We start from the raw sequence: 10908 nt of genomic DNA, 5'->3' as shown, positions 1-10908 counted from the left end.
GTCTGGGAAAGTGCCTGGAGAAGTAGTGGAGTGGCCACCTTCTAAGCTCAGAAGTGGGGGTCTCCTAGAAGAGGGAGGGAAATTGTCCTCTCTTCCTCCTGAGAGCAAGATGAGCACCTATGGCTTGAAAAGAGAAGGAAGGAAGCAGATTTAGGCCAGGCATTCGGAAGTTGCTAACAGGGAGAAGAGTTGGCCAGTGGAACAGCCTCCCTGGTGCAGTGGTGGGCTTCTCTTCCCCGCAGGATCCAAGCGTAGGCTGGACAGGCATCTGCCCGCAATGTTGTAGCCCTATGCAGTGGGTAGACTGGGAGATCTTAAGAGTCCCTTCCAGCTCTCACATTCTAGGATTCTAGCCATCTGGGTGACCTGTAGATTTGTGCTCCTTGGGCATACCCTACCATCACTGCACAAGGCCATCCTTGCAAAGGAAGGGAGATGGATAGAGAGATTTGTTTCGGTCATTGACCAGCAAAAATAAACAAACAACAGCCAACAATCATATCAAAGAGTGAGCCTTACAAAATTGACAAACTTCGTAGTAACACTTGGCCACGTTCCAAGACACGGTGTCTTTAAAACTTGACAGCACGTAACATTTTAGATAAAACTCATTGGGCTGGCCCAGAAATTCCATTAAAGACGAAGAAGGAAAATTGATTCGAATATGCTTGTAAAATGTGCAGTAAAGTCAAAGGTGTGCGGTGGTTTCTATGTCTCCCGAGCCAGAAGGGCCGAGGCGGGCTGAGTGTGGTCGTTTTGTGAACGTCCCCTCTAGAACTGCGGTGGGGACTGCATTTAGGGTCCTGGCTCTTTGGGATTTTCCTGTTGTTAAGCTGATTAGGTATTCAGCAGGTTTTACGTTTGAAAACTGATTACCTATACAAATCCCCCTGGTCAGTTTAGCTGACTCTTCTTGCAATTCTATATCAAATGCACGCTGCTTGATGACCCGTATCACTTGGTCATACCGCATCCTGATCAGCTCCTGCTGGGAAAGGCCATAAGATTGTAGCTTTTGTCTTAACGCCACTTTCCATCTCAAATACATACATAAATACCATACAATATACAAAGGAGAGGAGAGCTGATCTTGTGGTAGCAAGCATGACTGGTCCCCTTAGCTAAGCAGGGTCCGTGCTGGTTGCATATGAATGGGAGACTTCATGTGTGAGCACCATAAGATATTCCCCTCAGGGGATGGAGCATCTCTGGGAAGAACATCCAGACAAAAGCATCGTCTGCAGCGAATAACGGTGTTTGGTAGACATGGCATGGATTTTTCCCAGCTGCTGTTTCCTGGGCTCCACCAGGGTCAGAACCCCTGAGAAATCCACAGCCAGTCCACAGTGGAGGGGATCTTTGGGTCCTCACTTCCTTTCTCTGATAGCCTTTCTCCAGTTTGTGTCCAAGGATGCTCTGCTATGTCCGTATTTCCCAGCGACATCGACACGGAGCCTTTCTTCCCATTTTGCCAAGTGAACCTCACCACATTGGCTCAGCTTCAGAGGACCTTCTCCTTATGAATCTGCTCCATTTAGATTCCATTTGGGAGGTCTTGATTTCACTTTTCCTGCTTCATCTGCTGATCACCGAGAAGGCCAACTCAATCCTTCCCTACCAATAAAGATTCATTGCAATCCCTCATCAGCCTTATCTGTTCTCCTTCCTACTCCCTGGATCTTTGTACAAATACACACACACACACACACACACACACACATGCACGCAAATGCACACCCCTGTGAGACAAGAAGCTGCTCATTCAGAAATTCTATGCATTCCTATGGCTTTCTACCATAGGAGATCTGGGGAAAGACCTCCAGAGGTGGCTAAGTTTCATGATTCCATGGGAGAGTGGGAAAGGGAACGGAGAAATGAAGCAGATGGGCAAGGGGAAGAGACGAGGAGAGCTGGTCTTGTGGTCACAAGCATGGGTCGTCCCCTTTGTTAAGCAGGGGCTGCCCTGGTCTGCATTTGAATGGGGGACGACATGTGTAAGCACTGCAAGATCTTCCCCCTGGGGGATTTGGCCACTCTGGGGAGAGCAGAAGAACCCAAGTTCTCTCCCTGTATCTTCTGCCTTCAACCTTGGAGAAGCCACTCCTTTTGTTCCATATTGCAGTTGGGGTGGATGATGGGAGCTGTAGTCCCACAATGGCTGGCGGCCCTCAGCTTGGTCCCCCTTCTCTTTTGTCTGAAAGGACTCTGGTGCCTCAGCCTTACTTGAATACAGCCTAAGCCTTGCAAAGAAGGGTGGGTGTCCCTCCTCAGGACCCCTTGTTCCAAGGAAGCCCTTGATTTCTGGCCCCTTTCAGTTGCATTCTGGGCTGCTCAGTCTCCTTTTATGACATTTGGGTCTTGTGCAGACAAACCATTAAGCAGAGAAACACACACAACAAAAAAGCTGAACTTTTAAGTTCAACCTCCCAGGAAAAAGAACTCACTGTTTTGAGGCTAGAGCAATCCTCAAAATTTGACCGTGAAGACCCAACACAACCATTGCAAACACAAAACCAGCTTGGAAAGGGAAGCATGTCTGCCCTGGCTGCCAGCAGAGGGCGTTGCAGACCAAACCTTCTTCTCCAGGCCTTTCCTTTCCCACCAGGAGCCAAAGCAGCAGCTGGAGGCTTGGATTGGGCTGGTGGGGAGCCCATTTGGGGGGCTGGTTTGGCCCTGTGAGGGGAGCCTTTTCCAACTAGGTAGCAGGAGGGAGAAGTGACTGTGTGGAATCCAGAGAGGAGGAAACGCTGGGTAGGACAGCACCATCCTAACCAGCTTTCATACCCAGCTTTGGACCAGAGTTGGAAGAAGAGCTGATCTCCCCAGCGTTTCCTCCTCCATGGATTCCACACCATCACTTCTCCCTCCTCCTCCCTGGCTGTTTCTTTCCACACCACCGAAAAGGGGGAGCACACCCAGCTCCCAGACCTAGGCAGGACACTTGTCTGACCCAGATTTGGGTGGTGTGAATGGCCTCCAGATGCGAAGGAGGGCTTCCTTTCTGCAGAGGCATTTCCAAGCAAGGGGCTGCAGGGTGTGTGATTAGAGGGGGAAACCATGTGGGGAGCAGGGAGGGCAGAAAGGGCTGACCCTGCCCTGGTGCTTGGGGACTGGGAGCTGCATCCCAAGGCGGGATTTCAAACCACAACAAGCCAGCGTGGCCAGTAGCGGATCTGGTGACCTCACCGCAGTTAACGGAATTCTGCAGGGATTCCGCCGGAGGAGGCTCATTGGCCATCCTTGCCTTGGTCAGGAGAGACAGTTAGTTGGTCTTGTCCTCTTGCTTTCTTTTGCCGAAATGGGTGGCTGCTTCGCCTGCTTCAGGTACAGTCTGGCCTGGCGGTGGGGCAGGGGTGGGACCCAACCCAAGGGCTGCCTGGGACTGGTTTTGAAAGCTGTCCTTCCTTGGTTTTACCTTCTCTGGGTTGGATGCCTCTCTCTCAATCCCAGTTGCGGGGGAGTAACAGCCGGAGAGAGGGCAGGCCCTCAGCTCTGGCCTGTGGGCTTCCCAGAGGCACCAGGTGGGCCACTGTCTGAAACAGGATGCTGGACTAGATGGGCCTCCATGGGCCTGATCCAGCAGGGCTGTTCTTCTGTGCTTCATTTCACCTCCAGCATGGACCCCAAGCAGCTTCTCTTTGAAATGCAGGAACCCTCAAGGGTTGAGTCGTGGGGTAGTTTCCACAATACTTCCTTGGCTTGCAGGCTTCCTTCTTTCCCTTCTGGATGTTTCTGGCTCAGGAGGGGGTCCCCTTCAAGCGTGGGTGGGGTTCAGGCAGGACCCCAACCCAGGAGGTGTGGCACCCATGTCCCCAACTGGGTGAGCCTGGCTGCCTTCAGGAGGCCAAACACAGGCCTATGGATATGATTCTAGCAAATCTGAATTTGGTCCCAGCAAAATTGGCTTCTTGTCTTATTTTGCAAAAACAAACACACACGCCCCAAACGAAACCTGATTTGGAAAACTCTTCTGGAGAGGGACGGGTCAGTCCTCAGGGCCAAAAAGTACCCCTGATGCAGTCCGTTCCTAACCCCATCGAATTCCCAACACTGGACGTATCCAAAATGAGCAGGGCCACCTAGAAGAACTGCTGGTCGGATGCATCTGAGCCAGGAGGAGACGGGGAGATGTGCACCCCCTGGCCTGACTGGGAAACCCCCCAGGTCCTGGGATTGCTGACTGAGAATACGTCTCTGCTCTCCTCTGCAGGCTTCCTGAAGATCCGGAGAAGGAACAGACTGGTGAGTGGGGGACCAGCATGGTGCAGGATCCTTCTCAGGGCTTCTCCACATCTCCACAGCAGCTCTCCTTGAGGATCTCTTGCTCTGGACAAAGGAGCCCGAAGGGAAGAAGAAGGTTGTCTGATGGATGAGTGGCCGGAGGAGGACAGGCCACTGGCCTCCTAGGCACCTGACGGAGCCCACAGCCTTATCAGGGGGGCCTCTGCCAGCCACCTAGGGAGGGAGGAGGGCCATGGCCTTCAGGTCCTAGCCACACTTCCTTGTCCAAGGAAGAGACCTTTGCTTTGGAGTGGATGCCGGTCAGAGCTTGGCCTAGGCAGCTGCGTTATGTGGGCATCGTGGCAGAGAGAGCCTCGATCTAGCCCCCCCCCCCCTATTTGTTTCTGTCACTGGCCCACCCAAAGAACTTCCCAGCTTGGCAAGGAGAGAGCGGAGGCCGTGGCCATCAGGGCCCCGGGTCTTCCTCCGTCTCCTGATCTCTGCTTCCTTCCCTCTCTTGCAGGAAATCCTGAGAACCCAAGCCCCGTTCCCTCTGCTGCTTCCCCCACCTCCCCGCCCCACTCCCTACCACCCCAGCCAAGCCCCCCCTCCCTCCCCACCGCAGTCTCCCCCACCCTCCTCCTTCTCCCCACCCCAGAGACTGCGCCCCCAGACCTCTCCCAACCCAGCCCGGTGGAGCCCCCGGAGGACACCGTATCCACCGTGTCGGATGCCTGCCCAGGTCCCTCCACCAGCAGGGGGGCTCTGCAAGAGGGTAAGTGTTCGGGCATCTCCTAGCCCCTCGGCCTGCACCCGGACCCTATCCGGTGAGGAGGGAGGGCAGTGGGAGCAAGCCAGACTCTGGGGCCAGCCGTCATCTTCTGCTTCTCCTCTCTTGCAGACCTCCCTCAAGGCCCCGATGCAGAGGCCTCGTCCCTCCAGCCTCCTCGCCCCATTTTCGCGTGGTCCTCCTCCTCGGCCTCCACCGAATATCTCCGCCTCTCCGCCACCTGCTCCTTCTCCCCCTCCTGCCTCTCCCTGAATCCCTCCGCTTCCCCTCCTCAAGGTTTTCACAATGTGCAAGGGAAACTGGAGAACCTGATGGCACTGCAGAACAAGCAGGTGGAGGACCGTAAGTCTCCTCCGCGCAGCACCCCGGGGGCCCCTTCCCGTTCCGTTCCGATGGCCCTTTTGCAGCTCTGAGGGCCCAGACGACAGCGACGACAGGGAGAGATTCTAGAGCAGGCTTGCTCAACATTGGCCCCCCAGCTGTTTTAGGACTACAACTCCCATAATCCCCAGCTACAGTGCTCAGGGATTATGGGAGCTGTGGGCCAATGTCTGCAGGAGAGCCAAATTTGACCAGCCCTGCTGTAGAGGCTCAGAAGGGGAGCCGAGGCAGGGAGCAAGCACGGGAAGGAGATGCCTGATTACAACTCCAGGGGGTCTGGGTTCGAATCCCCATTTGGCCATGACCCTCGAGGGGAGACTGGTCAGTCCCTCGTCACACAGCCTGACCAACCTCTCAGGGGGGTTGTGAGGACCTGAAAAAAGGTGACCCCCACCCTGAACTCCTTTGACCAAAAGCAAACTGTGAATGTGGCAGGGGATGATGGGAGTTGTAGTTCAACAAATGGAAAGGTCAACTTTCCCCACCTCTGGCTCACAGTCTACAGTGCGGCGAGGGGGGGGAGCGGAGGAAGAGGAAGGGTGGGAGAGGAAGGAAGAGGTGGAGATGGGAGTGGGGTGCCCATCTCCTGCCGAGGCATTAAGGATCATCTATTCCTCCACAGAATGGAAGGATTTTGAGGCAGGACTGGGAGGAAAGGAGGGGGAAGGGTCCAATTCCGGCTGGGTGGCAGCTCCAGGCCTAAGGGGCAGCGAGGGAGAAGGGGAGGAGTCCTCGTAGAGAGCAAGAGACCTGCTTCGGGGGGGTTGCCGGGTTGGGGGTGCCAGTGTCACCAGGAGGGGGTCAAGCCCAGAGGCAGAGGGCAGAGCCATGGGGGGTTGTGGGTTCGAGGCCAGAATGAGGAGTCTGTGCCGGGTGTGGACAGGGTCCAGAAGGTCAAGGTCGCACCTGGTAGGGTGGCAAGAAGCCCCTTTGTCCCATTGGGTTCTTTTCCTTGCAGGACAAGAAGATCCGATGAGCTTCCGCGCCCACCTCCAGCATGTTGTGGTGATGAAGAGGCAGCTGTAGCAACTGAGCACCAGGCTCGGCGAACTGGAAGAGATGTTGCTAGTAAATTAATACGATTTGTTGTTGTTGTTTTTGAATGTATTTATTTCATTGTCAATTGTTTTCCAAATCTAGTGTAAAAAACATAAATGCTGTGTTTGTTTTTAAAGAAGAGACAGACATGCTGCTCTTGAGTTTTCTTTGGGCCCAGTGGGGTGAAAAGGTCTCTGGGTCCAGCCCCGCTGCAGAATTATGGGCAGACAGGAGGTCTTGAGGATTTAACACGTGGCAGGGCTCCTCATACCTGGGTCCCCAGATGTGGCTGGACTACAAGCCCCATCACCCCCTGACGCAACGACCAAGGCCCAGCATGAGTGGAGAGTCTGGGTGAGCATGTGTGTGTCATTGTCTGGCCAGCTCAGGAGGTTCCTCCTTTCCCCTCGACCCCAAAGCCCAACTCCCAGCAGCAGCAGCCTCTGCAAAGGGGGGACCCACCCGCTGACCTCCCTCCTGGACCTCCCTTTCCCCTGGAGGCCAGATTGCGGAGAAGGAGGAGGCGGTGGGGGGCAGACCCCTTGCGACCCCTTCCATCGGAGAATTCGCAGCCGCTGCGAAGGGAAGGAGACGGATTTCTCCCCTTCCTCCAGCTTCTCTCCCGGTCCTCAGAAGCAGCCTGGAGGAGCCAGAGATCTTTCCTGCTTGGGGCTGAAAAGGTGCTGCCCGCCCGGAAAATCTGCATCTTGCTGTTTGCAACACAGAGAGAGAGAGAGAGAGACTTTCCCCATTGATTGCTCCTTCCTCGTCTGCCTGCATGGCTGGGGAGGTCGCGCCCCGCTGCAGCACCCACACTTGCGCCCCGCTAACCCTATTCCTATTAACAGTCCCCACCCAGCCCCTAAAGGGCAGATCTCCCCCCCCTCCCCCTGGAGAGGAGGCCAGGCTTTGTGGGAGGGGTGTGTGAGTCTGAGTGTGTGTGTGTGCGCGCGCGCGGCCTTGATGGCTCAGCCAATGAGCGAGAGGAGCTGGGGATGCTGTTGGGACCGGGAGGCGGGGTGGATTTGGGGGCGGGGACGGGAAGGCAGCATGGCCGGAGGAGGAGGAGGAGGAGGAGGAAGGCCGGAGGGTCCAATCCTGCGCATTGGGAGGTGGAGCTGAGAGGAGGAAGTGGAGGGGAGGAGCGAAGAAAGAAGAGTGAGAGCAAGATCTCTGGCACCACGAAGCGCGCGGCTGCCAAGCCTGCCTGCGCGGAGTCAGAGCCGCCGTTTCCACGACCTTCTCCCGTGGCGGCTTCGAGCTGGAGTGGCGGGGCATGAGGCTGCTGGCGCTGCTGCTGCTGCTGCAGGAAGGATTGAGCGTGTCTCTCCGCAGAGGCGGATCAGAGTCGGGGCTGGACTCTTCGGCGAAAGAGGCAGGTGAGAAGCAAGAGGCAGCCGCACAGCATTCTGGGGAGGGCGAAGGGGGGGGGACGGTGGTCTCCCTCCCTCCCTCCCTCGCTCCCAGCCCCGCTGCCCCCCGTCTCTCTCCTCTGCAAGGGGAAATGTCCCCGCAGGAGGGTTGCGAGGACTGTGCAGCCAGCAGTGGGGGGAGGAAGGGGGTCCGCGGGGATGGCAGTGGGTGAGCTCTTCCTTCCCACCCCAGATCGACTTTGCTTCCCGCTGGAAGGGGCAGCTGTGCCCTTCACAACTACCTGGAAGCCCCCAAGAGCTATGGGGGAGAACTCCAGACACCAGCTGGGCCTTTCATTGTGCATTAGAGCTTAGCTTGTTGTAGGTCCTGGGTGGGGGCTGGTTGGGGTGGGGAGGGAATCCACTTTTCCCATTTTGGGCAGATGCGAACTCGCAGCAAAGCCTGCTGGCTGGGAAAGTGCCTGGAGAAGTAGTGGAGTGGCCACCTTCTAAGCTCTGAAGTGGGGGTCTCCTAGAAGAGGGAGGGAACTTGTCGTCTCTTCCTCCTGAGAGCAAGATGAGCACCTATGGCTTGAAAAGAGAAGGAAGGAAGCAGATTTAGGCCAGGCATTCGGAAGGTGCTAACGGGGAGAAGAGTTGGCCAGTGGAACAGCCTGCCTGGTGCAGTGGTGGGCTTCCCTTCCCCGCAGGATCCAAGCAGAAGCTAGACAGGAATCTGCCTGCGATGCTGTAGCCCTAGGCAGTGGGTAGACTGGAAGATCTTAAGAGTCCCTTCCAGCTCTCACATTCTAGGATTCTAGTCATCTGGGTGACCTGTAGATTTGGGCTCCTTGGGCATACCCTCCCATCACTGCACAAGGCCATCCTTGCAAAGGAAGGGAGACGGAGAGAGAGATTTGTTTCGGTCATTGACCAGCAAAAATAAACAAACAACAGCTAACCATAATATCAAAGAGTGAGCCTTTCAAAATTGACAAACTTCATAGCAACACTTGGCCACGTTCCAAGACACGGTGTCTTTAAAACTTGACAGCACGTATCATTTAAATAAAAGTCATTGGGCTGGCCCGGAAATTCCATTAAAAACGAAGAAGGAAAATTGATTGCATATGCTTGTAAAATGTGCAGTAAAGTCAAAGGTGTGCGGTGGTTTCTATGTCTCCCGAGCCAGAAGGGCCGAGGCGGGCTGAGTGTGGTCGTTTTGTGAACGTCCCCTCTAGAACTGCGGTGGGGACTATATTTAACCGTGCAAGGGTCCTGGCTCTTTGGGATTTTGCCGTTGTGAAGCTGATTACCGGTAGGTATTCCGCAGGTTTTACGTTTGAAAACTGATTACCTATACAAATCCCCCTGGTCAGTTTAGCTGACTCTTCTTGCAATTCTATATCAAATGCACGCTGCTTGATGACCCGTATCGCTTGGTCATACCGCATCCTGATCAGCTCCTTCTGGGAAAGGCCATAAGATTGTAGCTTTTGTCTTAACGCCACTTTCCATCTCAAATACATACATAAATACCATACAATATACAAAGGAGTGGAGAGCTGATCTTGTGGTAGCAAGCATGACTGGTCCCCTTAGCTAAGCAGGGTCCGTGCTGGTTGCATATGAATGGGAGACTTGATGTGTGAGCACCATAAGATATTCCCCTCAGGGGATGGAGCTGCTCTGGGAAGAACATCCAGGCTCCAAGTTCCCTCCCTGGCAGCATCTCCAAGATAGGGCTGAGAGAGATTCCTGCCTGCAACCTTGGAGAAGCCGCTGCCAGTTTGTGAAGACAATACTGAGCTCGCTGGACCAATGGTCTGACTCAGTATATGGCAGAAGTATATGGCTTCTATGTTCCTAAGCAGCAATGGAGACCATCACATAAAAACCTGAATTAAAAATAAAAAGTCTTCCCGTGAAGGTCTTCACATAAACTGTTATAGTGTTCTAACTTAGGGCTCTCGCAAGAATCATGCCAGCCGATAATTAAAGCAGTTCGTAGAATGCACACTTGGGGTGAATTTAGAATCGGGGCGACTAGATTTTGTTGACTGGAAGACCATTTCACACGGAGTGGACTTTGCTCCCGCTCTCTAACTGGGGCCTGATTCCTGTCGAGATGGAGTTTCCCCTTCCAGCATATGCTCAAGTTCATTGGGAAGCGATCACTTTCCAGGCGACTAATAATGTGGAATTTCCTTCTATGGGGAGCTAAATTACGGGATGTGGCTGTGAAATCGATAAGTGGAGGTTGGGAGCCCACCCAATGAGTGAATTCTGCTGGGGAGTCGCTCAAAACCGCCCCATTCAAGAAGTGCAAATCTGCCCGGCTACAGGTCTGGAGGAAATTCAGAGCACAGGAGCTCCCCACTATATCTTTAGATTGTCTGATTAGGAGAGGGGGAGGCACAACCTGATCGGGAGGACACTGCTGGAATTTGGCAAGAAGAGTTTTATTGTCTATTCCAATTCGAGCGTTAAAGTCTCCAGCCCCTCTTAAGTAAACTCCATGATGGGTGGACTGTATATCGCCTATAAAGGCCTCCAGTCCGGACCAGATCATGCTTGCCTGGGCGTGGATTCGAATCGGTGGTTCATACACATTTACCAGCACTAAGGAGATTTCACCAGCCTTGAACACGGCTGCCATAGCGGAATGATCCATGGTGCCGCGAAGGGATAACTTAACCTGAAGTGTGGTAGAGGCCATCACAGAAGGGAGGTTTCTTTCTCTTTTCCCTCCATGGATCCAACAGGATTTGTACGCAGTCATTTGATGACTGATCTGTGCTGCTGCTGAAGGCATTTGTGTGATGTGTGCTTTGGTTTGGGGTTCAAATTGCCTTTTGGGGTTACATCAGTTAAATATGCTTCAGGTTTTCCTCTGGGACATCCCTTCAAATTTGCTTCTCAGTCTACATGCTTAGAATCAAAGCACATGTGGCTAGTAATCAAGAGGAATATGCTGGTTCCAGACAGACGTATGTTGGACATTTCTATCCTTCCCTTCCTCCGAGGAACGCAGGCTGGCAAAAATGCTGTTTCCCCCTTTTTTACCCACAGTTTGATGAATGCCACCCCTTCCCCCTGGATCGCTCCCTTGGTCCAGAAGGCGCA

General features: G+C 54.1%; 1 protein-coding gene across 1 annotated transcript in view; it reads left to right on the top strand.

Moving 5' to 3' along the window:
• Positions 1-6575, top strand: part of LOC128337692 (uncharacterized) — an 8287-nt gene extending 1712 nt beyond the window's left edge. Inside the window, exons 1-4 of the mRNA XM_053278963.1 lie at positions 1-3324; positions 4211-4996; positions 5123-5353; positions 6351-6575. The exon at positions 1-3324 is cut by the window's left edge and continues 1712 nt beyond it. Coding sequence (XP_053134938.1) covers positions 4570-4996; positions 5123-5353; positions 6351-6418 — 726 coding nt within the window. The 5' untranslated portion in view covers positions 1-3324; positions 4211-4569 and the 3' untranslated portion in view covers positions 6419-6575. The remainder of the gene's footprint in view (positions 3325-4210; positions 4997-5122; positions 5354-6350) is intronic.
• The last annotated feature ends 4333 nt before the right edge of the window (positions 6576-10908 follow it).

Source organism: Hemicordylus capensis, chromosome 14 (genome assembly GCF_027244095.1).
Source record: "Hemicordylus capensis ecotype Gifberg chromosome 14, rHemCap1.1.pri, whole genome shotgun sequence".
NCBI lineage: Eukaryota > Metazoa > Chordata > Lepidosauria > Squamata > Cordylidae > Hemicordylus > Hemicordylus capensis.
Note: the sequence above shows the minus strand (reverse complement) of the source record. Positions and strands in the feature narration are given on the sequence as shown.